Raw genomic sequence first — 27,764 nt, 5'->3', positions numbered from 1 at the left:
TTCGCGTGGGCTGGGCAGAGGCTGGAACGAGGACCCCCGAGCGCGAGCTCCGGAGCCCGCGGGCTGGGCCGGAGGGGCCGGCCGGGCGGCGGCGGCGGCGGCGCAGTGCCAGGCAGTCTGCAGCGCGCGGCACAGCGAGGTCCCGGGAGGGACGTGGGCCTGAAGGGAGCTTGTGCCGTAGGCCCAGAGCCGGCTTCTCTGGCCCAGTGGTCTCGGGAGGCGGAGCGATCCGTGAGAGGAGCGCGCCGGAGGAGCAGCCCCCGGACCGGAGCCTCGGGAGCCCGGGGCCGGTCAGCTAGTCTCGACGGGGTAGGTGTTGCGTCTGCGGGCCTGTAGGCGGTTGTGGACCCTGCGGCCGTTGGAGAGCGGGACTTGGGGTAGCCCGCCCCGGGCCCCGCGGGAGAACGACCGGGAGGGTTTGACCGCTTCCCCGAGGTGGATGGGCCGGACTGGAGAGCAGGGCCGGGAGCTCCGGATGGGGCTCCCCTGGGACTTGTGAGCACCCGGTGTTCTGGGGGAGCAGGGGCCGCAGGCTCGGCCGGGACGTGGCGCGTCCACCCCTCCGTCCAACCCCGATCCTCCTTGTCCTCCTGTCGCCGTCTCGGCATCTCGCACGTGTCTCTCAAGGCCCATCAGCACCTTGGTTGTATAAGCGTCCGCTGCCCCCCTGGGTTGTGCCCTGTGGAGTCGCACAGTGTAGTTAGTGCAGGATGAGTCTGCAAGGCTTCTGTCCTGCTGCCTCGCTTGAGGAAGGAAGAGATTGGGCCTGAGAAGGGAGGTGACTTGTCCCAGATCCTCACCGGGTGTGCATGTGGGGTCGCTAACAGGACTCCAAACTCCTAGGGCAGGTGTTCTGTCCACTTAAAGTCAGTTTCATAATAAAACACTCAGAAGTGCAGCGGTAACCAAATTGAGTCAGATGATTTACAAACAGTGCGGTGCCTTGATGCATGTTTATCCCACTTTTGAGAGCTTACATTCTCCCTTACTGTGGAATCTTTGATTTTAATCAATTCAAAGAGACAATAAGAAAATACTTAAGTAGTGTCACAGGGAAATTTTTTTTATTTGCATTTTTAATTTAACTCTTTGAAACAGTCGTTCATATTCACCAATGAGAGTAACTTGATCATGTTGGTGTTGGAAAGGTACAGGTGTGTGTTTCTCTTGTAGGACCCTTTTAGCCTCTTGAATGTTCATAGGGTGTCATTTTATTGGACTTTCTTTGATGGTCCTGATGCAGGAGGTTCCTGCCTGGGCAGGTCAGGTTACTCAGCACTTCAGTTACTTGCTTCCCTTCCTCTAGGTCCACCGTTTACAGTCTACGATTTTTCCAAGAGCAGCAGAAAATGAATGAATCCCAGGTGAGTTTTCCTGTCGATGTATGTATTCCCCCACTTTGTTTTGTAATGCATTTTAGGAGGTGTATAAGGATCCACATTTTAAAACGTGAAGGTAGAAATAGGTAAAAGACATTATCACATAAAATACAGTTGTTACAGAGTCAGGGCGGCACGTAGTTGTTGTCAGGTTCACACATATAGGTAGTATGATGCTTTAAGGCTACTGGAATTGAGCTGCAAATATGACTCATGTTCTTGACAGTTATAGAAAAAGGAAGATACCATCCATCGTGTGATTTGTGTTGACTATAAGAAGAAAGCATTTTTGTTACTTGTGGGTTTCAAAGATTTCCTAAGACCTGCAAAATTTGTTTGTTGAAGTTGAAGTAATTGTGGATAGCTCTCCTAATAACAGGCATCAAATCATTTCAGTATATGACTTAGACTTATTGTTTATCTTAGCAGTGGGCCTGCTGCCCAATGGGAACTTGGTGCATGTGATTTTTCCAGGCTCCAAAATATTGTGATCCAAGTAGACCTGTTTACATTTTTACTATTTAGTCCAAGGCTAAAACCTAAGTCATGGAATGGCCTTCTCATCCTTCAGATATTTCTGTTAGTGTGTTTTTGGGGGGTTGTACAGCACACAGTACAGACAGATATTCTCCAATAAGGTGTTTTCACTTCCCATTCCCATTTTAATTCTTGGTGTCTTGGTTTTGTCCTTACCACTCTCCTGAATCTGTTGGTAAAGATTAGCAGTGACCTAATTATAGTCAAATCCAGTGGACATTTTCAGGTCCTTACCTCTCCTGACTATCCATCTGCCTTTGACATCTGTTACTGCCAAACTCATGGAGTCTCCCTTTTCTTGGCTTTAAAAAAAATTCATTTGGGACTTCCCTGGTGGCACAGTGGTTAAGAATCCACCTGCCAGTGCAGGGGACACGGGTTTGAGCCCTAGTCCGGGAAGATTCCACATGCCGCAGAACAACTAAGCCCGTGCGCCACAGCTACTGAGCCTGCGCTCTAGAGCCCCCGAGCCACAATTACTGAGCCTTTGTGCCACAACTACTGAAGCCTGCGTGCCTAGAGCCCATGCTCCACAACAGGAGAAGCCACCGCAATGAGAAGCGCACGCACCGCAACTAGAGAAAGCCTGTATGCAGCAACGAAGGCCCAACACAGCCAAAAATAAATAAATAAAATTAATTAAAAATAAATATTCATTTAAAAACCCTTTAGAAAAAATTCACTTGTATTTCTGTATGTATCTTTAAACAATAATGAGTCTTTTAAAAAGTGGGTGGGGATAACCCACAATATCATTTTTTCTTAGTGTTCAAAGTTTCACAATTTTCTACATGTTTTTCAGTTTTTTCTTTTCAATGAGGATACAAATAGAGCCCATATGTTGCAGTTGATTAGCCTTGAATTGTGTTGACTGCATTGCAATTGTTTTAACTTTAACATATTTTTTTCTGAACCGTTTGAGAGTGTGTCATGCCCCTTTACCCTGTAATGTCTCAGTTGTATCTCCTAAGATCAAGAATATTTTCTTATGTATGCTTGCCAGAGGTAACTGAATTCAGGAAATTTCACAATGATATAATACTTTATTTTTTCAAAGAATTTTTAAAATTTATTCATTTTGGCTGTGCCATGTCTTAGTTGCAGCATGCAGACTCTGAGTTGCAGCATGCAGGCTTCTTAGTTGCAGCATGCATGCAGGATCTAGTTCCCCAACCAGGGATCGACCCCAGGCCCTCTGCATTGGAAGTCTTACACACTGGACCACCAGGCAAATTCCTGATATAATACTTTATTTTTATTTATTTATTTATTACTTATTTTTGGCTGCATCAGGTCTTAGTTGTGGTGAGTGGGCTCTTTGTTGTGGCGCGTGGGCTTCTCTCTAGTTGTGGCATGGGGTTTTTCTCTTCTCTAGTTGTGGCGCACTGGCTTCAGGGCGTGTCGGCTCTCTAGCTGTAGCGTTCCTTTTCCAGAGCTTGTGGGCTCTGCACTTTGCGGCACGAGGGCTCTAGTTGAGGCGCCCGAGCTGAGTACTTGTGGTGCGTGGGTTTAGTTGCCCTGTGGCATGTGGGGTCTTAGTTCCCTGACCAGGGATCGAACCCACGTCCTCTGCATTGTAAGGTGGATTCTTTACCACTGGACCACCAGGAAAGTCCCCTTGATATAATACTTTAATCTACAGTTCATCCAGTCATCCAACTTCCAGTTTTGTCAGTTTTCCCAGTAATTTCCTTTATAGCAATTTTTAATTTTTGATGGAGGACGCAGTCCGGAATTATGAATTGCATTTAGTTTTCATGCTTTTTAAGTCTGTTTAATATGGAATAGTTTCTTAATGCCATTATAGTAATTGAAGAATACAGGCCAATTATTTTGTAGAATTCTTTGAATTTATGTTTCCCCGATGTTTTTTCATAGATTTAGATGGTGATTTTTCGGCAGGAACACTACATAAATAATGACTCTTTTAAGATTTATGACCCAGAATAGGTCTCTCTCGGAGAAGCTCCACGTGCACTTGAGAAGGGTGCCTGTTCTGCTCTCGGTGGGTGGAGTGTTCTCTAAATGTCAGTAACATCAAGTTGGGAATGTTTGGCAGGTGCACCATATCCTTGCTAACCTTCTGCCGACTTGTCCCATGAGTCGTGAGAGAGGGGGAATTGAAATCTCCTGCGATTGTGTTTTGTCTGTTTCTCCTTGCAATTCTGTCAGTTTTTGCTTCATGAATTTTGTGAGAAGATACCTAACCATTTAAGATTATTAGGTCCTTCTGATTAATTAACCACTTTGTTGTTGTGAATTGGCCTCCTTTATCCTGGCAATGGTCTGTGCTGTGAAATGGAATCTCTGATACTTATAAAGCCATTCCAGCTTTCTTTTGAGTAGTGTTGGTGTGCAATGTTTTATTCTGTCCTTTTACTTTTAACCTATTTGCATCTTTATATGTGAAGTACAGCGCTGTAGACAGCATATAGTTAGGTCTTCTTTTTTTTATCCAATTTGATAATTTCTGTCTATTAATTGGGGTGTTTAGACTATTTACTTGTAAAGTGAATATTGATACAACCAGTTAGGTTATAGTCTGTTGTCTTTATTTTCTATTTGTCCCATCTTCTTTGTCTTCCTTCTGTTTGATTGACTTTTTTGTGATTCCATTTTATATCCTTTGTTGGGTTATTAGCCATAACACTTGTTATTTTAGTGGGTGCTTTAGTGTTTATAGTATGTAGCTTTAATTTATTATAGTTTATCTTCAAGTAATATGCCTGATCACTTAGCTACAGTTCCATTTTTCCCTTCTTGGTCTTTATACTGTTGTTGCATTTTATTTTTAGAGGTAATACCAATCCCACAATACATTGGGTTTTTTGTTGTTGTTTGTGTTTTTTTTTTGTCAAACCGAGTGACTAGTGGGATCTCAGTTCCCCGACCAGGGATTGAACATGGGCCCCTGCAGTTAAAGTTCTGAGTTCTAACCACTGGACCACCAGGGAATTCCTGATACATTGTCATTTTTAATTAATCTTTTAAAGAGATTTAAATAATGAAAGAAAATACATAGTTACCATTTCTGGTGCTTCATTCTGTTTTGTAGATCCACATTTTTATCTGCTGTCATTTTCCTTCTGCCTGAAGGACTTTCTTTAACATTTCTTCTAGTTGATAATGAATTCTTATGGCTCTTGTATGTCTGAAAATATCTTTATTTTGCCTTCACTTTTAAAGAGATTATTGCTGTTTTTTATATTCTCCAGTACTTTAAATGTGTTCCTCCACTGGCTTCTTGCTTACATTGATTCCAAGAGAAATTTGATGTCATCCTCATCTTTGTTCCTCTGTGTATAACGTGTCTTTATTTCTTTATTTTTTATCACTAGTTCTTAGCCATTTGATTTTGATACATCTTGGTGAAGGCATGCCTCCTTTTATTGTGCTTCACAGTGTGTTCAAGAACAAGGAGAATCATTCCATTTGTTCAGGTCTACTTCTCTGTCTTTCAGGAGTGTTTTAAAAATTTTCTAGTATAGATTTTGTATATTTCTTATTAAGAGTTTTTTTCTGTTGCTATTGTAAACTGTGTGTACACTTGAATTACATCTTTTTACTCTTTTTTACATAGTGAGGGCTGTTGTCTTTATGTGTGTTAACTATATATTGTGACCTAACAGCATTCTTTTTATTGATTTGGTTCCATTGTTGATTCTTTGAGTTTTCTAGGTATAGTATATCATCTGTGAATAGAAATAGTTCCACTTTTTCTTATTGCTTATTAGGCCTTTAATTGTTTTCTCTGATTGGAGATAATGAGCATTTTGCCTTGTTTCTAATCTTTCTGAGAATGTGTCTATTGTTTACCCATTAAGTAAGTCCTGACTTTAGAACTAAGAGGACTGAAGCATAGATATGTGTTTGTGTCTGGACTCAAAAAAGTGTATGTATGTACCCGTGTGTATATGTATCACACGTACTGTGCACATTAGGGTATGAGTATGTGTATACATAGGTATATTCATGTTGGTGAAGTATCCATCAATTCCTATTTTCTTGAGGGTTTTTTAAATTTTTAATTAGGTATGCGTTTGAATATTGTCAGAGGTCTTTTCGTCATCTTAGGAAATGTAAGATTTTTCTTCTTAGTTATATTATAATGGCATATTGTATTAATGGATTTCCAAATATTAAACCAGTCTATATGCTTGGAGTAAGTCCTGTTTAGGTAATTACGTATTTTCTTTTCAACGTGGTATTGGATTTTGTTTGCTAATATTTCATTTTGGATACTTGTGTCGATAGAAGCAATATTGATATGTAATTTAATTTATTTGCTTGATTGGTCAGTCTTCTAACCCCTGCCACTTCTTGCCTTCTGGACTGCCTTAACCCAGAAGGTTATTACTTCCTATAGGTGATGTTAAAGCTCATTTGGCTTACCTTGGGATAATCTTAGGCTCTCTTGGGGAATCTCAGCTGTGAGACCTGCACAGATGTGGCTGTACCAGTGGGTGAAATCCCTTTATAAACAGTAGGATAATAGAACATGTTTACTGAGCAGTTCCCTTCCAAAATACAAGTTAAATGTTTACAGTCCCAACAAGTGCTCCTTCCAACAACTGAGAACCCATTTTGCTGGTCATGCAGTGAGGTTTCTACATCCCCATGTTCGTCTTTGTTGGAACTCTCGGGTTTCGGAGGAGTTTGTCACTGACTGTTTTAAGGAAACTGTTTTCTTCAACAAAAATTGTCTTGCTTTTCTGAAAATACCTTTATAGTGTCTTTAGACTTAAATGATAGTTTGGCTTGGTGTACAGTTCTAGGTTCAAAATCCTTTTTCCTTAAAAGTTGTGGGCGTTCTCCATTGTTTCCTCTTGGTTGAGAATTAGAATGTCAGTTTCCAGGGTAACTAGTGTATTTTTTTCACTCACTCTGTAACTTTTTAGGATTCCCCCCTCCCCCTTTTCTTTTTCTTTTTCTTTTTTTTTTTGGCTGTGCAGCTTGCGAGATGCCAGCTCCCCAACCAGGGATTGAACCCAGGCCCCCGTAGCAAAAGCGCCAAGTCCCAACCAGAGGGAAGTCCCAACCAATTAGAGGGAGTTCCCTCTAATTTTTAAATTTTGGATGTTTTATCAGGAAATTTCTTGATCTGTTTCCCCAGTATTTTTCTTTGCAGATTATATGGTCCCTTTTGATGATGTTTTGTTTTGTTTTGTTTTGTTTGTTTATTTTTATGATCTTCACCTCAGGAATCATTTTCCATTCTGCCTTTGATGATTTTTTGTTCATCGTCTATCATCTCTTTCTGAAAATGTTGAATCTGTTGGATCTGGCTTCAATATCTCAAAATTTCATCATTTCAATTTCTTGTTTTCAGAGAGATTTCCTAAGTTATCTATTCTATGTCCCATTTATTATTCAAGCTTCTTACTTGAGGATTTTTTAAAAATTCAACAATCCAGTCTTTAATTTCTAAGTATTCTCCAGTGGCTTTTTCTTAGCAGAATGTTCTCATTTTCTGAAAGCAATATCCTGCTTAATTTATTAAAAAATATAAATCAGTAGACACAAATGCAAGTTGTTTCCTTTGTGAATTTGGTTCAGTCATTGTTGAGTTGTTCATCCTGATGCTTATCCTTTATTTATGTTGTTTTCTCAATTAGCTGATGATTCTTAATTTTTAAATTTCACTTTTTGAGAGAATTACTAATAACTAATGTGAACATACTCAACCCATGACCCCATTTCATTCGTCTTTCCTTTGTGGAGGGAATGGCTGCAGAAGCTCTGTAAGGGAGTGGGTAGGGGTGTGTAATTAGAGAGGCATCACTGCATTTTTTTTTCCTTCCACTTTTTTTTATTGTGGTAAAATACACATAACATAAATTTAGTATCCTAACCTTTTTTTTCCTTTAACATCTTTATTGTAGTATAATTGCTTTACAAGGGTGTGTTAGTTTCTGCTTTATAACAAAATGAATCAGCTATACGGATACATATATCCCCATATCTCCTCCCTCTTGCGTCTCCCTCCCACCCATCCTAACCATTTTTTAGTGTACAGTAGAGTGGTATTAAGGCCATTCATAATGTTGTGTAGTCATCACCACCATCCACCTCGAGAGTGTTTCTCATCTTCCAGAACTGACACTCTGCCCCCAGTAAACAGTAACTTCCCATTTCTCCCTCCCCAGCCCATGGCAACCACCATTTTACTCTCTGTCTCTAGTATTTTGACTAAATACCATCCACCTCGAGAGTGTTTCTCATCTTCCAGAACTGACACTCTGCCCCCAGTAAACAGTAACTTCCCATTTCTCCCTCCCCAGCCCATGGCAACCACCATTTTACTCTCTGTCTCTAGTATTTTGACTAAATACCTCATCTAAGCGGAATCCTACAGTATTTGTCCTTCCATTAAGCTCATTTCACTTCGCTTAATGTCCTTAAAATTCATTCATGTGGTAGCAGATGTCAGAATTTCCTGCCTTTTTAAGGCTGAATCATACTCCACTGTGTATGTATATTACATTTTGTTAACCATTTGTCCATCGATGGACACTTGGGTTATTCCCACATTTTAGCTATTGTGAATAATGCTGCTGTGAACCTAGGTATACAGATACCTCTTTAAGTCTTTGCTTTCATATTTGGGGGGTATAGACCCAGAAGTGGAATTGCTGGATCATATGTTAATGCTGTTTTTCATTTTTTGAGGAACCACCATGCTGTTTTGCACAGCAGCTGCACCATTTTACATTTTCACTAACAGTGCACAAGGGTTCCAATTTCTCCAATACTTGTAATTTTCTTGTTTTTTTTATAGTAGCCGTTCTAATGGGTATGAGGTGGTATCTCATAGTTTTGATTTTCATTTCCCTATTAGTGATGTTCAACATCTTTTTCATATACTTATTGGTCATTTGTAAAACTTATTTGGAGAAATGTCTATTCAAGTGCTTTGCCCATTTTTCAAAATTTTATTTTATTTATTTCACTTTGTTTTAAAACTGTTGTTTTTGTTGTTGAGTTTTAGGAGTTCTCTGTATATTCTAAATTTTTTTTAATTAATTTTTATTGAAGTATAAATTTACAGTGTTGTGTTAGTTTCAGCTGTACAGCAAAGTGAATCAGCTATACGTATACACATACCCCGTTTTTTGGATTTCCTTCCCATTTAGGTTACCACAGAGCATTGAGTAGAGTTCCCTGTGATATACAGTAGGTTCTCATTAGTTATATCTTTTATACATAGTAGTGTATATGTGTCAATCCTAACTTCCCAATTCATCTTATCGCCCCCTACCCCCTTGGTATCCATACATCCTTTACCTCTGTGTCTCTATTTCTGCTTTGCAAATAAGTTCATCTGTATCATTTTTCTAGATTCCACATATAAGTGATATCATATGATACTTGTTTTTCTCTTTCTGACTTCACTCTGTCTGGCAGTCTCTAGGTCCATCCACGTCTCTGCAAATGGCACAATTTTGTTCCTTTTTATGGCTGAGTAATATTCCATTGTATATATGTACCACATCTTCTTTATCCATTCCTCTGTTGATGAACATTTAGGTTACTTCAATGTTCTGGCTGTTGTAAATAGTGCTGCAATGAACATTGGGGTGCATGTATCTTTTTGAATTATGGTTTTTTCCAGGTATATGCCCAGGAGTGGGATTACTGGGTCATATGATAGTTCTATTTTTAGTTTTTAAGGAACCTCCATACTGTTCTCCATAGTGGCTGTATCAATTTACATTCCCACCAACAGTGTAAGAGGGTTCCTTTTTCTCCACATCCTCTCCAGCATTTATTTTTGTTTTTTTTAAATTTATTTTATTTATTTATTTTTGGCTGCATTGGGTCTTCATTGCTGTGCGCAGGCTTTCTCTAGTTGCGGTGAATGGGGGCTATTCTTGGTTGCGGTAGCTTCTCTTGCGGAGCACGGGCTCTAGGTGCACGGGATTCTGTAGTTGTGGCTTGTGAGCTCTAGAGCGCAGGCTCAGTAGTTGTGGCGTACGGGCTTAGTTGCTCTGCAGCATGTGGGATCTTCCCGGCCCAGGGCTCAAACCCATGTCCCCTACATTGACAGGCAGATTCTTAACCACTGTGCCACCAGGGAAGCCCTCCAGCATTTACTGTTTGTAGATTTTTTGATGATGGCCATTCTGACTGGTGTGAGGTGATCATTGTAGTTTTGACTTGCATTTCTCTAATAACTAGTGATGTTGAGCATGTTTTCATGTGTTCTTCCACCCATTTTTTGATTGGGTTGTTTGTTTTTTTGATATTGAGCTGCATGAGCTGCTTTTAATCCCTTGTCAGCTGCTTCATTTGCAAATATTTTCTCCCATTCTGAGGGTTGTCTTTTCATTTTGTTTATGGTTTCCTTATATATATTCTAGATACCAACCCCTTAGCAGATACGTGATTTGCAAATGTTTTCTCCCATTCCTTGATCTCCCTTATTCTTTGTCAACTGTGTTTTCTGATGCACAGAACCTGTGGGCACCACTGCATTTTGAACTGGTGGCAAGTCGGCAGACAAGGTTAAGTTGCTCAGGTGCTTTATGGTGAGAGTAGTCTTCTAAGAGTTGCTTTAGGAGAAACGTCCATGTCCAACATGGAAACAGTTGGCTTTTTGTCTAGACGTGCCTGACATAGTCTTGGGTTGCACCTCCTTTCCTGGTGTCCTGTCGGGTTTATCCTTCGTCCCAGACAGCAGTTTTCCGTTTGGACAGTGAATGTGTGATCACCCTCATTGCAGGGGTCCCGGCTCCATCTCTGTCCCCCGAGCCCACGGCCAGGGGCTGTCGACACAGTCTGAGTGGATCTGGCTGCTCTGTGCAGTGAGAACAGGAAGCCTGTCAAGCTGCTTGGTCGATTGTGTGAGTCATTCCTCTGTCAACCAGTCACTCTACTGCTGCAGGAACCCTAGGCCCCCTTGATGGGCCTGGAGATTTTCCAGGGCTCTGGTGGTGAGCCTGCTGTCACTTTTGCTGCAGTCCCACCTCTGCCCCTGTGTGAGTGTGTTCCGTGGTCCTGGTTTCTCATCTGCTCTACTCGATAAATCAAGAATTTCCTCAGAAACTTTCCTGCTGTTGGTAACTTCTGTGTTCCAGTGCTCTTATGAGAACACTACTTTTATATTTCTTTGAATTGGGCTTTTTGGGTTTTTGTCTTGTTTTTGAGGCAGGAAAGTATTGGGTTGGCCAAAACGTTTGTTTGGGTTTCCTGAACGGACATTTTGGCCAACCCAATACTTGCATATGTTCGTTTACTCTCTTGAATTAGAGGCAACTCTTCCTGTCCAAAAGCTGCCCTCGAGAAAGTGCCTTCTTGGTCTCTGCCCTGTGCCAACCTCTTAAATATTGGTGCTGCTGCAGGTTTTGCCATAGGTACTTTTTACACTGCGTCCTCTTCTCTCCCCTGAATCCTGTAGAACACCCAGCTGAGCCTGCGGAGCCTCGTCTGCCAGCATAAAATTAAAGTAGTTTACTTCTCTCGTGTTAGACCACGCTCCACCTTGTATGTGCCACTCTGATAATACCTCGGGCAGTCTTTCAAGCAACAGATTTTCATTGCTGCCACAATGTGATGTTTGAGATACCGCTTGAAGGAAGTACTAGAAAACTTAGCCAAGCAGATGGGTCCAGGTAGCTGGCTGTAAGAATGGAGGGGCCAGAGGATGAAAGAGTTGAACCGGGATGGCCCGAGTCCTGGGCCGCACCAGCATGAGGAGGGAGGGGGAGGGGGCCCAGCCAGCAGAGGCTGCTGAAGAGAGCAACAAGGAGAGAAATGTCCGTGTTCACTTAGCCAGTGTCTCCTCGCCGGGCTGTAAGCTCTTTGAGTGAGAGCCGGAGTGGTGGTTCATTAACTTATGTCCCCAGAACTCAGATACTTCAGTTGCAAAATTGGAGCTCTTTTTTTTTGGTTTGAGAGGTTTTTTGGCTGGTTCGTTTGTTTGACACATTAAGGAACCCCAAGGCAGTGTGTTTCTAATATGGCTTGTTTTCCTCCCACGATCTGTAACAATCAGGGTCCGTAGTTGACTGAGCTGGGTGAGCTCTTGTTCCCATAAGTCTTCTCCACGTCACCCAGTTCCCATCACGGTGCCATTGCAGGGGCCAGTGTCATTCACGGACGTGGCCGTGGACTTCACTCAGGAGGAGTGGCAGCAGCTGGACCCTGATGAGAAGACAACCTACAGGGATGTGATGCTGGAGAACTACAGCCATCTGGTCTCCGTGGGTGAGGAGAGCCTGCTTTCTGAGTTGCTTCTCTGAGGGGGCTTCCAGTTTAAGGATTTTATGCTTGACTTCGAAGAAATCAGTGATGAGACTGTTTAATTTTTTTCTGGGCACCAGATAAAGTATTTGTTTGTTTGCTTATCGATCAAAAGGTTCTGATTTTGATTAGGTGCAAAATAGATGCTTTATTTTTTGGCCTCTGAGGCAGCACCTTCTACTCAGAGACCCAGAGCCGAGCAGCAGGTCCAAGTTGGCTCTTTCTCATCCACAGGGTACGACAGCACCAAACCGAACGTGATCCTCAAGTTGGAGCAGGGAGAGGAGCCTTGGGTAGCAGATGGCGAGTTCCCACGGCAGTTTCACCCAGGTGAGGTGGTGGAGTGTGAATTTGTAAATGGTCGCTCCGGTCCTCTGGAGTGGCCACAGATGCCCTAAATCTCACCTCCTGGCACCAATAGCACTTGCCCTCCACCATGTATGTGCACGGTCCCTTTCTGATTTTGCACCGGCCTTACATTTTACAGGATTTCCGTGTCTTCTAGGACTGAGGGTGCATTCACTCCCTCTTCCTCTCATACTGTCCGTGACTAACCTCCCTATTATCACAGAATTCCTTTGTTTTCAGGCTCTCAAAAGTCTGACAGAAAAGTTAACTGGAGACTTTCCTGGTCATTCTTTTTATCTTCCATTTTCTTTCCTTCCTTGCTGTGAAACGCCTCCGGTTTGTGTTCCACCCCAGTTTCATGCCCCCCCTAGGCCCTCAGACACCCAGCGTGGTCCCCTCCTCGCCGTGGGTGCACTGGTCACTGTCCCTGAAGCCCATCCTCGGTGACACAGCACGAGTTGGGCCGTCCTCTTTCCCAAATGCTCCTTCCTGTCCCGTCTGTCTGCCCATCCCTGTGTCGGCAGCAGATGTTCAGGAAGAGTTTATTTCATCAGTGAATTCCCATTCTTCTCTGGCCTCCTCAGGAGCCCCTAGGACCTGTCTTCCACTTCTTTAGTCTTCTTTGTATCCCATAAAAGCGTTCATCTAGCCTCAACTTTGAAGACTTTTTTATTTATGTTGCTCATCCAAATTGATACCCAACATCTGTAACCTGTAGCCTCTTTAACTCTCACCTGACAGAACAATAGCACAGGAAGGATCGTCCCCTTCCTTCTTCCTTAGCACATCTGATGATAAACTGACCTTTCCAAACCGTGAATTCTGTGCATCTTCCCCAAGTCCCTTAATTTATTACGTTGTACTTGTCTTTTCTGCCTTGTTCCTGTTTTTGTCTTTTATGAAATGCCTTAAAATTTTTCTGCATATTCTCAGTTTCTTTTGACATTGGTGTAAACAGTATTTTCTCATACGTACCTGGATTACAGTGAATCCTATTTGGAAATTGCAAAATCTGTTCATTTGAAACATACAGTTGATCTTATCACTAGGCTCAGAAGATAAGCCTATAACTATTCTGTTTCTTCTTAAGTAGAATTTAAGTTCTCCTCAATCCCCCACAGTGTGGTGCAATGTTACATATCAAAATGAATGTCCTGTTTCCCCCAACTCTTGTCAAATGCCATTTAGTCTAGATTTCTAAATGTCTTCCATTCAAACTAAGCAGAGTTGTCCCTGCTTAGTTGTCCCTCTGCTCTCCCAGATGATACATCTTCTTTCCCTCTGTTCTCCCTTCTTTCCTTCCTTAGTTGTAGTTTGGAAAAAAAAAAAAAAACCATAAAATTTACCATTTTAACCATTTTTAAGTGAACAGTTTAGTGGTGTTAACTGTATTCACATTGTTGTCCAACAGAATCTCTAGAACTTTATCCTTTAAATTTGACCTTGAAAGTTCAGCTCCTGCTTGAAGTTTCCCTCATTTCTCGCTCTTCATCCAGTCTTTCCTTTCTCTTCATGGCCCCTCCACGTAGTGGTTGTTAGCACAGGATTGTGCACTCTGATGTGTAATGGCAAGTGTTTGTCGCTTAAGCTCCTTTCTCGACCTGAATTATAACCCTACAAAAAGGAAGGGTCTTAGTACTCTGCTTTTCTGTGTAACATGCAGAAGATACTCCATTTGCTCACTGATGAGCTTCTTTTGAGAGAGAATTTATTCTGAACTGCGGATTCTGAAAAAACTGCTGGGGGTTAGAGTCTAACCTGAAAGCACCCCATTTGATTCAGATTAGAAACTACTACTTTAATTTCTGTTGGACAGATTTAAAAAAATAGCAAGTGTGGTCATACTTTTGACAAGCAGAGGTTTGAGTTAGGAAAGGAGAGCACAGCTGCATGAACTAGTTTAAAATTAGCTTTCAAACGGAATGTTCATAATCAAATACATGATATATAACTTTGTGTTAAGGCTATTTTAAAATTTAAGGGAAGGAGAGCTTCAAAAAGTTGGAAAGAGACTTTATAAATATTTTAAGGCTTCTCCTGAAACATAGCTAGGTTTTGAGTACATACCAGGCTGGAAGTCAGGTTGAGTGAACAAGAGCATGTGCAGACTTGTGGTTGGGCGTGAGCAGGGCAGTGCCCAGGCTTCCTGGAGCAGAAGGTGTTTTTGGAAGATGAGTACAATGCTAGTTTGAATATATATTGTGAATCTAGGTAATGAAAATTTTACTGGTAAAGGATAACTTTTTTTTTTCTGCTGGTATTTGGGCACAGGGGTGTTGTAGATTTCTGAGCCCAGAACTGTTAGTGTTGTGTTGAATGTGGATGAGAGCAACTAAACATAGTTCAAAAGATCCAAAAACATGTAAAATACATGGAAATAAAAGTTGATATTGTAGGGGCTACTTTAGAAATCTGATATTGAAGATTTTACACCAAATGAAACCTGAGAGTATGGGAACTCTTGTTTGTATTCAGACTTAAGCTATAGTATTATGTCAGGAACATGACTGGTTTTGGTAAATTTAAGTCAGCAGATTGAAAGAAAATTCACGGAAAAACTTACTGAGCATTTGTTTTGTGTCACTGTTCTAAGCATTAATATGTGCTAACTAATGTATCAATAGTCTTTGCCCAGCCCTATGTGTTAGGAGCTCTTGTCCACATTTCAGGTGAGCAAAACTGCATCACAGTTAAGTAACTTGCCCAGGTCCCCCAGCCTATGACGCATTGGAGTTGGGGTCCTGGTGCTTGTAGCCACTGTGCACTGTGTTGTAGACAAGTCACTTAGTGTTAAAGGAGACCACAGGACTCTCCAGAGAGCTGATCTTACTGGAGAGATTGGTCTACTTAGGTTTCTTACAGACATTTATGTGCCTGGGTCTCTCCTTATAGGTCAGTGTAAGTCAGGGCAAGGGAGTTGGAGCCCTGGTTGTGGGACTGTCTCTAAACATGAGGAAATTGGAGCATTTAGAATGTTTATTTGGATTTATGTGCAGAAGAGAAAGGCAAAGATTTTGGAAGGGTCTAGGTTAGTGAGCATGTTACCATGCTAATCTTGGTATGAAGTGATATTATATAGTTTAATATACATTGTGATCTGTTTCTCCCAAACATAATCCATACTTGAATATTTCCTAGGATTATACATCCACTAATTGTTCTTGCTTTCCCACGAATCCCACTTGCTCTCTGTCCTCCCGTTTCAGCCTCGATCTGGGACCCCTTCAGTGACTTTGTCCTCTGCTCATCATTTCTTGGGTTTATTTCACGTTTCCTACCAAAGTTTTGAACATATTTGTAAAGTAACAAAGGTACTTGTGTTCAGTGTGAATTTACTCTTTCTTCTACTGCTGAGTCCTATCCTGCTCTCATCCTTTCCCCATCCCTCCCCCACCCCCCATGTCTGTCTGTTTGTCTTATATGACAAATCAAGGGGGAAAGAGGATTATATACTGAAAATTTTATTTGTGGAGATTGACCCTAAAGCCAGAGTCAAGCCCACAGTAGGCCCTTGAGTACTGCTCCCATTCTATAACTGGTATGTTCAGATTCACAAGGTTTGTTTAATTTTATTCCTTTTTAGAAGAAGTCTGGAAAGTTGATGACCTGATGGAGAGAGCCCAAGAAAATAAAGACGAATGTTCAAGGCAAGCTGTTTCTATCAACAGCAGAACCCTGACTGAGGAGAGAGAGGTTGCATTTGATAAAACTTATAACATGGAAATAAGCCTTGTTCCTTCAAACCTAATGTCTCATAATTGTGTCTCATGTGGAAAGACTTTGGGATCTACTTCAGAATTAATTATTAGTGATGGAAGCTATGCAAGAGAGAAACCTGATGAGTGTAGTGAATGTGGGAAAACATTTCATGGAGAGAAACTCTATGAATTTCATCAAAATGGGGAAGCCTTTTCTCAAAATGAAGAAAGTATTCAGAAAATTAGTATTTTGGAGAAACCCTTTGAATATAATGAATGCACAGAAGCCTTAGACAATGAAGCTGTTTTCATTACTCATAAGAGAGCTTATATGGGGGAGAAGCCCTATGATTGGAATGATTCTGGTTCAGACTTCATCCAGATGTCAAGTTTTAATGTATACCAGAGATCACAGATGGAATTGAAGCCCTTTGAATGCAGTGAGTGTGGGAAATCCTTCTGTAAAAAGTCAAAATTCATTATACACCAGAGGGCTCACACAGGGGAGAAACCTTACGAATGTAACGTATGTGGGAAATCCTTCAGCCAAAAAGGAACCCTCACCGTACATCGGAGATCACACTTAGAGGAGAAGCCCTATAAATGCAATGAGTGCGGAAAAACCTTCTGTCAGAAGTTACACCTCACTCAACACCTGAGGACTCACTCAGGAGAGAAACCCTATGAATGTAATGAATGTGGGAAAACCTTCTGCCAAAAGACACATCTCACCTTACACCAGAGAAACCATTCAGGAGAGAGACCGTATCCATGTAACGAATGTGGCAAATCCTTCTCCCGCAAGTCAGCCCTCAGTGACCATCAGAGAACGCACACGGGAGAGAAACTTTATAAGTGTAATGAATGTGGGAAATCCTATTACCGAAAATCCACCCTTATTACACATCAGAGAACACACACAGGAGAGAAACCCTATCAGTGTAGTGAATGTGGGAAATTCTTTTCTCGGGTGTCATACCTCACTATCCATTACAGAAGTCATTTAGAAGAGAAGCCCTATGAATGCAATGAATGTGGCAAAACCTTCAATCTAAACTCAGCCTTCATTAGACATCGGAAAGTACACACAGATGAGAAACCCCACGAATGTAGTGAGTGTGGAAAGTTCTCATATCTCACCAACCATCACACAACTCACTTAGGAGAGAAGCCCTATGAATGTAGTGAATGTGGGAAAACCTTACTTGAAAATTCAGCCTTTGATGGGCACCAGTCACTTCCCAAAGGGGAAAAGTCCTATGAATGTAACATATGCGGGAAATTGTTCTCTGAGCTGTCATACTATACTATACATTATAGAAGTCATTCAGAAGAGAAGCCCTACGGATGTAACGAATGTGGGAAAACCTTCTCCCATAACTCATCCCTCTTTAGACATCAAAGAGTCCACACAGGAGAGAAACCCTACGAGTGTTATGAATGTGGGAAGTTCTTCTCTCAGAAGTCTTACCTCACTATACATCATAGAATTCATTCAGGAGAGAAGCCCTATGAATGTAGTAAGTGTGGGAAAGTTTTCTCTCGGATGTCAAACCTCACCGTACACTATAGAAGCCATTCAGGAGAGAAGCCCTATGAATGTAACGAATGTGGGAAAGTCTTTTCTCAGAAGTCATACCTCACTGTGCATTATAGAACTCATTCAGGAGAGAAGCCCTATGAATGTAATGAATGTGGGAAAAAGTTCCATCACAGGTCAGCCTTCAATAGCCATCAGAGAATTCACAGGAGAGGGAATATGAACGTACTTGACATGGGAATGCTCCTCTGAAGTCAGATCTCATTTTAGAAAACCCTCTGCACATAATGAGTATGGGAAGTCAGTTGGGAGTCAGATATCACTGTCTGAGAGTTCATGTTTCTGAATGAGGAAAAGCATTTAGATGTTAGATTTATTTTAATCTGAATTTTCATAGAGAAGAATCCCTAAAACTGCAACAAGAAGCAAAGCCTTCAGCAAGACCCTACAACTCATTGGACACTAGACAGTTTATACAAGAGTGAAACTCTATAAATATTTAATATTTATTTTGGATTCCAATTGTATTCACATATCAGGGAATCATACCAAGGCGAAACCTGTCAAAGTGATGAATGTGGAAAATACATTGTCATGGAAATTGTTATACTAAAAGCCATATTTCTGATATAAAATCAGATGTTTTAAGGAATGACATCAGAAGCTATCAGCTCTGAATAAACCTTCATTGCAGAAAATGAAGTTTTAAAATCTTCTGGAGTTGATTATGAGGATCGTAGCATTAAATGTGTATATGGCGGTTTCTATCACGTTTCCAAAATGTGATTAATTCTATGCAACTCTGCCAGTTGGGATTTGAATAATTTGTGAAAAGGCAGTATTCTTATTTGAGTATTAAGATGGCAAAATGTACTAATGTAGGACATATTGTTGGTGAGATGTTTGATAGGTATAGAATAGTTAAATACATAGTTTTCTGTTCTTTAGAGGCATTTACAAATGGTTTTTAATGAGTGCTTCATCAAGAGAGGAACCAGTGATTTTTGTAAAGTTTCCAACTGCATTTGAGCAAAAAAGACTTAAAAATACTATTTTCATAAACTATGCATAGATGATTTGGAATCTAGTCTGTTCAGTGAAGGATGGCTGTACTGCTCATGCTCTATAACATAGGCCCAGCTCTCCTACCACTCTTGTTTTTTAACCCATAGGTTTGAGCGTGCAGTATGCCACTATTTTGTAATTCAGAAATTTTACCTGTGCTTTTATTTGATATGAATACAGTGTCATTATTTTGTGCATTGTCTCTTAGTCCCAGTATTTTGGAACAAATTAATGCAAGCTTCTAGCAGACATTTTTTGTTGATTAACCTCAGTGTCCTCCCTCTCTTTACTTGCTGGAAGAGTTTAGGTATCTACTATTCACAAGACACGGAGGGTAAATCCTGAGTAAACTAAACCAGTCATGCTAATTTCATTATGATCACCAGTAACTCGTTTATAGTGGTCACATGACCAAATCCTAGGTTAGCACAACAGACCATTTCTGGAAAAAAGGTAAAACAGTGATCAAATGGATCTTACTCCAGGAATGTGAGGGTGTTTTAATAAGAAAAAAAAATCACTGTAATATATCACATTGAAGAAAAGTAGTCTAGTATGCAGGAAGCGTGGTGAAATCAATATCCATTTGTGTTCTTAGCAAACTATGGATAGAAAGGAACTTCCTTTATTGGCTAAAGAGTATCTTATACTACAACAAACAGCATATCAAATGGTGAAATATTGAAAGTTTTCTCCCAAGATCAAAAAAAGAGACAAGGTTATCTGCTATGACTAATTTTATTCAGTATTGTGTAGAAGGACCTAGCCAGGAAAGTAGGGGAAGCAAAAGAATGAAAAGGCTTAAGGATTAGAAGAAGTAAAACTTTTATTTGCAGATGATATGCTTTTATACATAGGAAATTCTAGGGAATATTCAGATAATTAGAATTGAGCAGAATCTCCACATACAAGGTCATTATGCAAAAATTGGTTTTTAATATACCAGCAACGAACACAGAAAATGAAAAGTTTTAAAACAATGTCACTTACAGTGATATCAGAAATCCTTAAGTGCCTGGGGGGAAAATTACCTAACACTGTATTTTCAAGAATTGTATCCAGGGGAAAAAAAAATTACAGAACAGTAAGAGGGATATATCCTGTTCATGGATTGCAAGACAATCTTAACAAGATGTCAGTTTTCCCCAAATTAATTCATATATTCAATGCAATCTTAATCAAAATCCTAGCAAGTTTTTATAACTGAAAATTCTCAGATTCATGTGAAAATTCAGAAGACCAATAATAGTCAAAGCTATCTTCTAGAATAGACAGAACTAGAGAACTTATAGTGCTAGATATCAAGAACTGTTACAAAGCCATAGGAATTATGATAGTGTGGTAATGGCACAAAGATAAACAAATTGACCAGTGGAACAGAATAAAGATTCCAGAAACACCCAAATGTAATTCAGTCACCTGACTTTTGGTGAAGGTAATAATGCATCGTAATGTGGGAAAGGATGTTCTTTCCACTAAATGCTCTGTCATCATTTAAATTTCATAATTTAATAGAAAGTAGAAAAATCAATTGAGGTGGAGTGCAGTTTTAAGTATGAAATGTGAAATAATAAAGCTATAAGAAGACTATAACCTTACAGCAAGCAGTTTTCTTAAGACCCAAAAAGCACTGAATCATAAAATAAAACTTGTTAATTGGAGTATATTACATTAAAGAACTTCTGTTTCTCAAAAAGCCACCATTGAGAAAGTGAACAGGCAGACCACAGAGGGGAGAAGATATTTGCAACTCAAATACATGGCAGCAGAATCGAGTGCAGAAGAGGGCTTGGTAAACGTTTTTGGGGAGGGGCCAGATAGTATTAATATTTGGGGCTTTGGGCTTCCCTGGTGGTGCAGTTGTTGAGAGTCCACCTGCCGATGCAGGGGACACGGGTTCGTGCCCCGGTCCGGGAAGATCCCACATGCCGCAGAGCGGCTGGGCCCGTGAGCCATGGCCGCTGAGCCTGCGCGTCCGGAGCCTGTGCTCCGCAACGGGAGAGGCCACAACAGTAAGAGAGCCGTGTACCACCAAAAAAAAAAAAAATATATATATATATATATATATATATATATATATAGGGCTTTGTGGGCGACACAGTTTTTCACTCACGACTACTCAACTTTGCTGTCGTAGTGTGAAAGCCATAAATAAGACAAAAACGAATGAACGTGGCTATGTCCCAATAAGACTTTATTCACAGATACTGGTGGAGGACAGGATTTGGCCAGCAGGCCATAGTTGCTGACCCCTGATCTAAAATAAAAACACCTACAAATCTACAAGAAAAAAAAAATGGGCAAAAGACTTGGACGTCCACTTCATAAAAGAGGCTATCCACATGGCCAGTAAACATATGAAAAGGTATGTTAATTTTATTAATAATCTTGGAAAAGGCGGATTTAAAACCCTGTGTGGCACTACTGCCACCCTCTGAAATGGTTAAAATGAAAAGCATGAAAAAGCAAGATTTGGCAAGAACGTAACAGGAACTTGCCTACACTCCTGTTGGTATTGCCCATTGATAGAACCATTTTGGAAAGCTGGCACTTAGAGCAAACCTGTGTTTGTACCCTTTTAACAAACCCAAACCTAGCAGACATGCATGAATGTGTCCACTGTGCATGTACATGTCCACCAAGGGACATGTCCTAGAATTTTCATGACCTAAAACTTCAAAAAACAACTCTGAAGGCACCTACCTATGCAGTAGAACTTTGAACGTCAGTGGTGTGTTTCCGCCACAGAACACTCTAAGGCAAGGAGAATGAATGGGTAGTAAGCACAGGCAATAGCAGCTCAATTTCACGAAGAATGTTAAATGAAGGAATCTAGACACAAAAGCAAACAGGTAAAGTATAAGAACAGGTAAAACTTGGCTATGCAGTTAGAAATCAGGATAGCGGTTAGCCTTGGCCAAGGCTGACAAGGAGCATTCATCTGGTGCTGGTAATAATTGGTTTCTAAATCTAGGTGCTGAATATCTGAGTGTTCTGTGCACTCAAGCTTTGTGTGTTTTTCTGCATGTATATTACACTTACATAAAATGTTGTTAAAAATCACAAGTGTCTACCATTTTTGTCGCTCAGCACTCTTGCCATATTTTTCTAGATGTATATGAGTATGCTGCATAACAGGAATTAACTGGTAGATTTTGCATAATTTTTGTGCAGGAAATACTCTTAGTTTTAATGGCAACTACTAAGATTTCCTACACTGACCGTAAAGCTTAGTATAAAGTATATTTTCAGTAAATATTTGAAAAGGTGACAGGGCCATTACATATGTTGTCATCCTACCATTCTGCATATATAAATGCATCTGGCACATATAAATAGGTCTGGACTGCCTCTTCAATAAAGAACTGATGTGTGTAAACCTTTCATATTTTCTCAGGCGAATTGTTTTTTACATTCCTGAATTTGGGATGCATCTTAACCATCACACTGTCACAGAGGTGAGCTTTCTTTGAGGTTAAGTATAACGGTGAGTTTGATTTGATAAAAAAATTTTTTAAGTTTTCAAGTTATCCTTTCAGCAAATTTAAAATAGGCAGTTAACAGCACAAATGTTAGTGAGTGAAGGATATAGTTAAGACCTTGCAGTATAAAATGTAAGAGCACTCAGCACGGGGAATGGGGGGTGCTGGCTGGGTTTATGGCACAACAGTGAGGAATTATGACATTTGATGGTGTGGACTATGTACTTAGTTGTTTTTTTAATATATATTTTAAATTTCATTTATTTTTATTTTTGGCTGTGTTGGGTCTTCGTTGATGCGTGCAGGCTTTCTCTAGTTGCAGCGATTGGGGGCTACTCTTCGTTGCGGTGCACAGGCTTCTCATTGCTGTGGCTTCTCTTGTTGCGGAGCACAGGCTCTAGGCGCACGGGCTTCAGTAGTTGTGGCACGTGGGCTCAGTAGTTGGGGCTTGTGGGCTCTAGAGCGCAGACTCAATAGTTGTGGCGTACGGGCTTAGTTACTCCGCGGCATGTGGGATCTTCCCTGACCAGGGCTCGAGTCTGTGCCTCCTGCGTTGGCAGGTGGATTCTTAACCACTGCGCCACCAGGGAAGTCCCCCACCTGATCCCTGTAAAGAGGGGAAACATGGCAATGACAGCGTCACAGTGTTCCCCAAATTAAGTTATATGAAGGCCACAAAGAAAAAAGTAACCCTCCCCAGTCGCCACAGTGGTAATTATAACAAAAAAAATAAATTTTCTTTCACATTAAAGAAATCAACCCCCTTGTAGTTCCTGCCGGATTGGTGAACTGCCATTGAATGCTGACTTGTGAGCAAAGGGTATGGAGTGGAAACAGTGTCAGGAATCCTCCGAGGGAAGAAGGGATGGCTGTGCTCAGTGGAGGAAGATGTGGAGTCGGGACAGTGAAGAAACTGGTGCAAATATCATGGCATCTGCCGAGCGCACCTTCACAAATGTTCTCTCCACACGTTAGCCCAGGGGAATCTGCCTGACTGATTGATCAGTGGGAGGGGAAAGCCAGCACTGAACCCCCAATCCTGTGGGGGGAGTAGATGAAACAAATATAGGGTGTTGAGACCTGTGTCAGAAGAAGTTTGATATTTTAGTGATGATTTTAAAGAAGTGGAGTCCTTTTGTAGCACGATGTCGGGGAGGGGTTGACAGGCTCAGGTGGTCCATCCTTGCTTGGCTGTGTTCCTGCTGAGGCAGCTGAGTCCTCCATAAACTCACACTGAGAAGCGGGGCTAGGACTGGCCTTTCCTCCGGTCAAAAGTGCAGGAACTCCCAGGAGAAAGTGAGTTCTGGCAAAAAAAAAAAAAAAAAAAACAACCCTGAGGACTTTAGCCACAGAAGAAAGACAAACAGAACCACCTGTGCTAAATAAATATCCTCAAAGAAAAAAGTGTATTGATAAAGCGATGTGGAGGTAAACAGTTCAAAAGAAGGGAAATACTTAGTATCAACAATAAAAATTCAGTATATTATATGAGCCAGTGGTTAATGAGTGGGAGACACTGTGTAGCAATGAGCTTTTGCAGAAGGCTTTAGAGAGTAAAGAAAATGTGATGTGAAAAGGTGAGAAGTAGAGATTTCAGCAAGACACCCACAAATGAAGGGGAGGAGCTACACGGAGGGAGGGGAGTGACCATTTTATATAAGTGAAAAACCCAATATGATGTCAAATTAAAAGAACAGTTGGAGCTCCAAACAGGAAAGATACTGAGATATCCATGTCATTAAAGTGAAATTTAAGAATATCAAAGATAAATTTTCGAAGGCTTCTCTAAAGAGGCAGTCACCCTAAAGATAGCAAGCAGATGCCTCATCGTCCATGTTCAACCATGGTGAAGTAACAGGAAGCAGATTTCCTCTCCTGACTACATAACTGAAAAATTGGACAAAACAAATGAAACCATGGCGTTCTGACACTGGATATCAGGCAGGACGGTGATCCCTGAGAGAGGAGAAACAAAGTGGCCCCGAGGCCACAGTGCAGGGAAGAGCACCCGAAGCAGAGCTGGGTGGCCTCCCCGAGTTGAGAATTCAGGAAGGCTGAGGAGCTAGAAGTCAGGGCAGTGTGAACAGGAGAGAGCTGCGCAGGGCTCTGGGATGCTAACACTGGAGAACCCCAAAACTCCAAACACAAGGGCGTTGGGGGCTCCATTCTGGGGCAGGACTGCTCAACAAATAGAGGTGTGGCTCTGGTTAGGGGCGTGGCCTGCTGTGATAGGGCGTGGCTTTGTCCTGGGGGGCAGGGCCTTTGTAGAGTGGTGGGGTGGGCGTAACAGTGGACAGGACGTGGCTCGGGCCAGGGGTGCGGTCAGCAGTGGAGCTTGCCTTGGGCTCAAAAAGGTGCAGCTGCCACTCCTCAGGCGAGAACTGTTTAGATCTAAGAGTCCTTGGGGGGCCAGAGGCCAGTGACCGGAAGACACGGCAGGCCTGTGGGCAGGCCTGCAGGCAGGTGAAGAGTGACAGACCTGTGTGTGAGGCACCGGGCACGTGGAAGGGGGAGGGGATAGAGAGGGGCGTACAGGGGCGAGGGTGGGGATGGAGGGGACAAAGGGCGGGGCCCCTGACCACCCACAGCTCGCACCCTCCCAGCTGCCCTGCCTGCCTGGCCACGTGGTGCCCGCTGCTGCTGCTCCCGGGCGCCCGTGTCCCCACCGCCACTGCCGCTCCCATCCCAGACGCCAAAGCCCAGGACAGCCTGCAGAGCCTCCAGCAAGGTCGAAGCAGCCTCTTGTTGGGGGCTAGGGAGAGGAGGACGGAGAAGAGGGGCAGAGGCACACAGCAAGAGAGGAAGCCAGAGGGACACCGGGAAGGGAGAGAGAGATATAGGGAGGGGGCCCGGGGGACAGAGACAGGGAGATACAGCAGAACAGACGAGGGGCAGGAATAAGGAAATAATGGGACAGAAAAGAGATGGGACAGAGGGGCAGGGACAGATAAGAACGGGACAGGATTGGGTTGGGGTGGACTGGTTCAGCCCTGAGGGTCAGAAGATGGAGGGGGAGGAGGTCGAGGGGATATGGGGACAGGTCTGGAGGGGCATCCGAGACCCACACACCACCTGCTCCAAGCCCTGGGGGGACCTGCCCTGGGGCTCAGTGCCTGTCCAGGAACTGCACAGCACAGAGGACCAGGGTGCCGGCTGGGGAGCCGCACCCTTCCAGCAACACCTGGAGCCAACTTGTTCTTCCCCAGGTACCCAAGCTGGAGGAAACAGCGCTGCGGGCAACCGCAAGGCACATCACTCACTTCCGCTGTCCTCCTGCGGTATGAGGTGGCTGACACGGCAGTGCAGCCCCGGAGCCTGGGAGGCAGGCCTGTGGCTCTGTGAGGAGCATCCCGGGCGACCTGGAGCCTCCCCAACCCCAAATAACACCCACCCAAGACCCACTTCTTGTCCCTTCCCAGGCTCAGGAGCAGGGGCTGGGGGTGGGCAGGGGACAGACGTGTACCCTCACCAGACCCCACCCCCAGCTCCATTTAGTAATAAATTCTTTCTTACAGCCAGCTATGGAGGTTCCTTTTCGGGCCAGTCTCCACTGTGTAGCTGTCTAAAACAACTTCTTTACTTTTACCTAATCGCTTTTGGAATTTCCTGAGGCAGGAACTGGGCTCTGTTGCATGAGGCTTACCAGAGAAGAGTGGCTCACATTTGATTCTCAAATACATTTTGTTGTGGAGAATGGAGGTCACATAGCTGCGTCCCCTGGGTGCTGTCTGGAGGGACACGCTCCCTGATGCTCCAGCCCCAGGCTCACCTTGAAAGTCACCTAAAATGATGATCATATGGGACTGTTTAAAAATGCTGAGTCCTTATAAGTGTCCTAATGCTGAAAATTGAAGATAACACACATAGATGGGTGTTGGGCAGCACAAATATTGAATAATATCCCCCAAATTGAGAAGAAACTTTAAGACCGAAAACAAAGCAGGCAACCCCATAAAGTACAATTATGAAGTGCGTTGTGGGTAACTTACCTACAGGCAGACGAGTATCCGGAGGCATTTATTTGCAGCTAAACTCTGTGCTGCTGAAAGGGGTACAGGGGGATTTACAGGGGCCAAAGCTAAAATTAGAATCTGACAACCAAGGGAGATGCTCGGCGGCACTGACGGGAAATGGGGTTTTTCCCCCCCTTGGGGATCTCATGACCATTAACCATCTGTGCCAGCAGAAGGCATTCTTCCAGTTTTCATATCAGATGAAGGCAAGGGTACATATGGAGCTTACCTGGCGGGGGTGCATTCCTTGTGAGTGGGCTAAAGCTCAGGCCAGGGACGGGGGGCGGGGGGGGACCGCGGGCCCGAGATGGAGCTGACAGCGTGGGGTCAGTGTGGTTCTGATGCACAGTGGGTCATCACGAAGGAGGACACTTGCTAAAATTAAGTTTTGAGGTTAAAGAAATGACAGATTCCTCGTCAGTTCTGTTCTGTGTTCTGGGGTCCGATGTTGGGCGCAGGCCGTGGGGCCGTCTGGGCCCTACGGCAGCACAGGCATGTCCAGCTGTGCTGCGGCTCTGAGGGTCCCAACCGTTGTCTGGAGAGGTCCCTACTCCATCCAAGCCAGAGGAGATGGCCCACCGTGACATCTGTCTTCAGGTGGTGGGGCAGGATGGGTGTATGGGCATCAAGAAAAGGGGCAGGGGGCAGAGCTGGAGGCCAGAGAGGGAGGACGTGCAGACAGCCGGGCTGGCATAAAAAGGCAAGATGAGTGGGCGTGACTGGTAATTATAAACTGGCTCACGAGGGTAGGGGTGCAGCTGGTGGGGGTGTGGGTGCACCAGGGGCCTGGAGTGAGCATGCCTAACAAAGATATTGGGCGGCAAGAAATGGGGCCCAAATGGTGCAGGGAAGCCTCCAGAAGGTGTGATGGTTGCCCTGCCCCGTCTTCAAAACACATCGTGACTCAGGTTGTCTCTGGGACCCCAGGCTGACAGAACCATCCAATCAAATTGCAGCTCCTTCTGCCAGCAGAATGCCCAGCGAGTAACCGCAGGTCCTGGTATTGGGACCCTTTATATCTTTGGGGCATGTGCCCCAAATCTCCAGACAGACGAGGGGGTCCAGCGGCTGGTCCATCCTCTGTGCCTGGACTTTGTGCTACTCCACTGCCCGCAGCGCCTGTCTCTGTCCTCGCCTCAGCCCGTCAGGAAAGGAATAAAGTGAGACATCATTCCAGAGTCAAGAAGAAGATATGAAAATTCTGTGCCAATACATTTGATAAAATGCACAGCTTTCTGGAAAATACAACTTACTGAAACTGTAAGTTTAAAAAAGTTTTAAATTTGTAAAAATTTACAAATTTCATCTGTAGTTTAAAATTTTCCCACCAAGAAATCGAAAGGCTCAGATGACCTCATTAGTAAATCCTTCTGATCACTAGTAAAATATTAATGGCAATTTTATACACATTCCAGAGAATAGGAAACCTGTGTTTGGAAGCCAGAATAGCCTTGTTGCAA

The 27,764-nt window shown here is 42.8% G+C and overlaps 1 protein-coding gene across 1 annotated transcript; it reads left to right on the top strand.

Moving 5' to 3' along the window:
• The first annotated feature begins 213 nt into the window (after positions 1-213).
• RBAK (RB associated KRAB zinc finger) lies at positions 214-20,834 on the top strand. The gene is made up of 5 exons (XM_082670260.1): positions 214-309; positions 1,307-1,364; positions 11,996-12,122; positions 12,393-12,488; positions 16,090-20,834. Exons 2-5 carry the CDS (start codon positions 1,350-1,352, stop codon positions 17,994-17,996), a joined length of 2,145 nt encoding a protein of 714 aa, XP_082526386.1. The 5' UTR covers positions 214-309; positions 1,307-1,349; the 3' UTR covers positions 17,997-20,834.
• The last annotated feature ends 6,930 nt before the right edge of the window (positions 20,835-27,764 follow it).

This window comes from Grampus griseus (genome assembly GCF_964374135.1).
Source record: "Grampus griseus genome assembly, chromosome: 14".
Lineage (NCBI taxonomy): Eukaryota > Metazoa > Chordata > Mammalia > Artiodactyla > Delphinidae > Grampus > Grampus griseus.
The sequence above is the reverse complement of the archived record's forward strand: the minus strand, read 5'-3'. Positions and strand labels throughout refer to the sequence as shown.

Excerpts from the sequence above, each read along its gene's own strand:
- RBAK (XM_082670260.1), top strand. Across the intron at positions 12,123-12,392 it reads CAGCCATCTGGTCTCCGTGG|GGTACGACAGCACCAAACCG; the intron begins GTGAGGAGAGCC and ends TCTCATCCACAG. Across the intron at positions 12,489-16,089 it reads CCCACGGCAGTTTCACCCAG|AAGAAGTCTGGAAAGTTGAT; the intron begins GTGAGGTGGTGG and ends ATTCCTTTTTAG.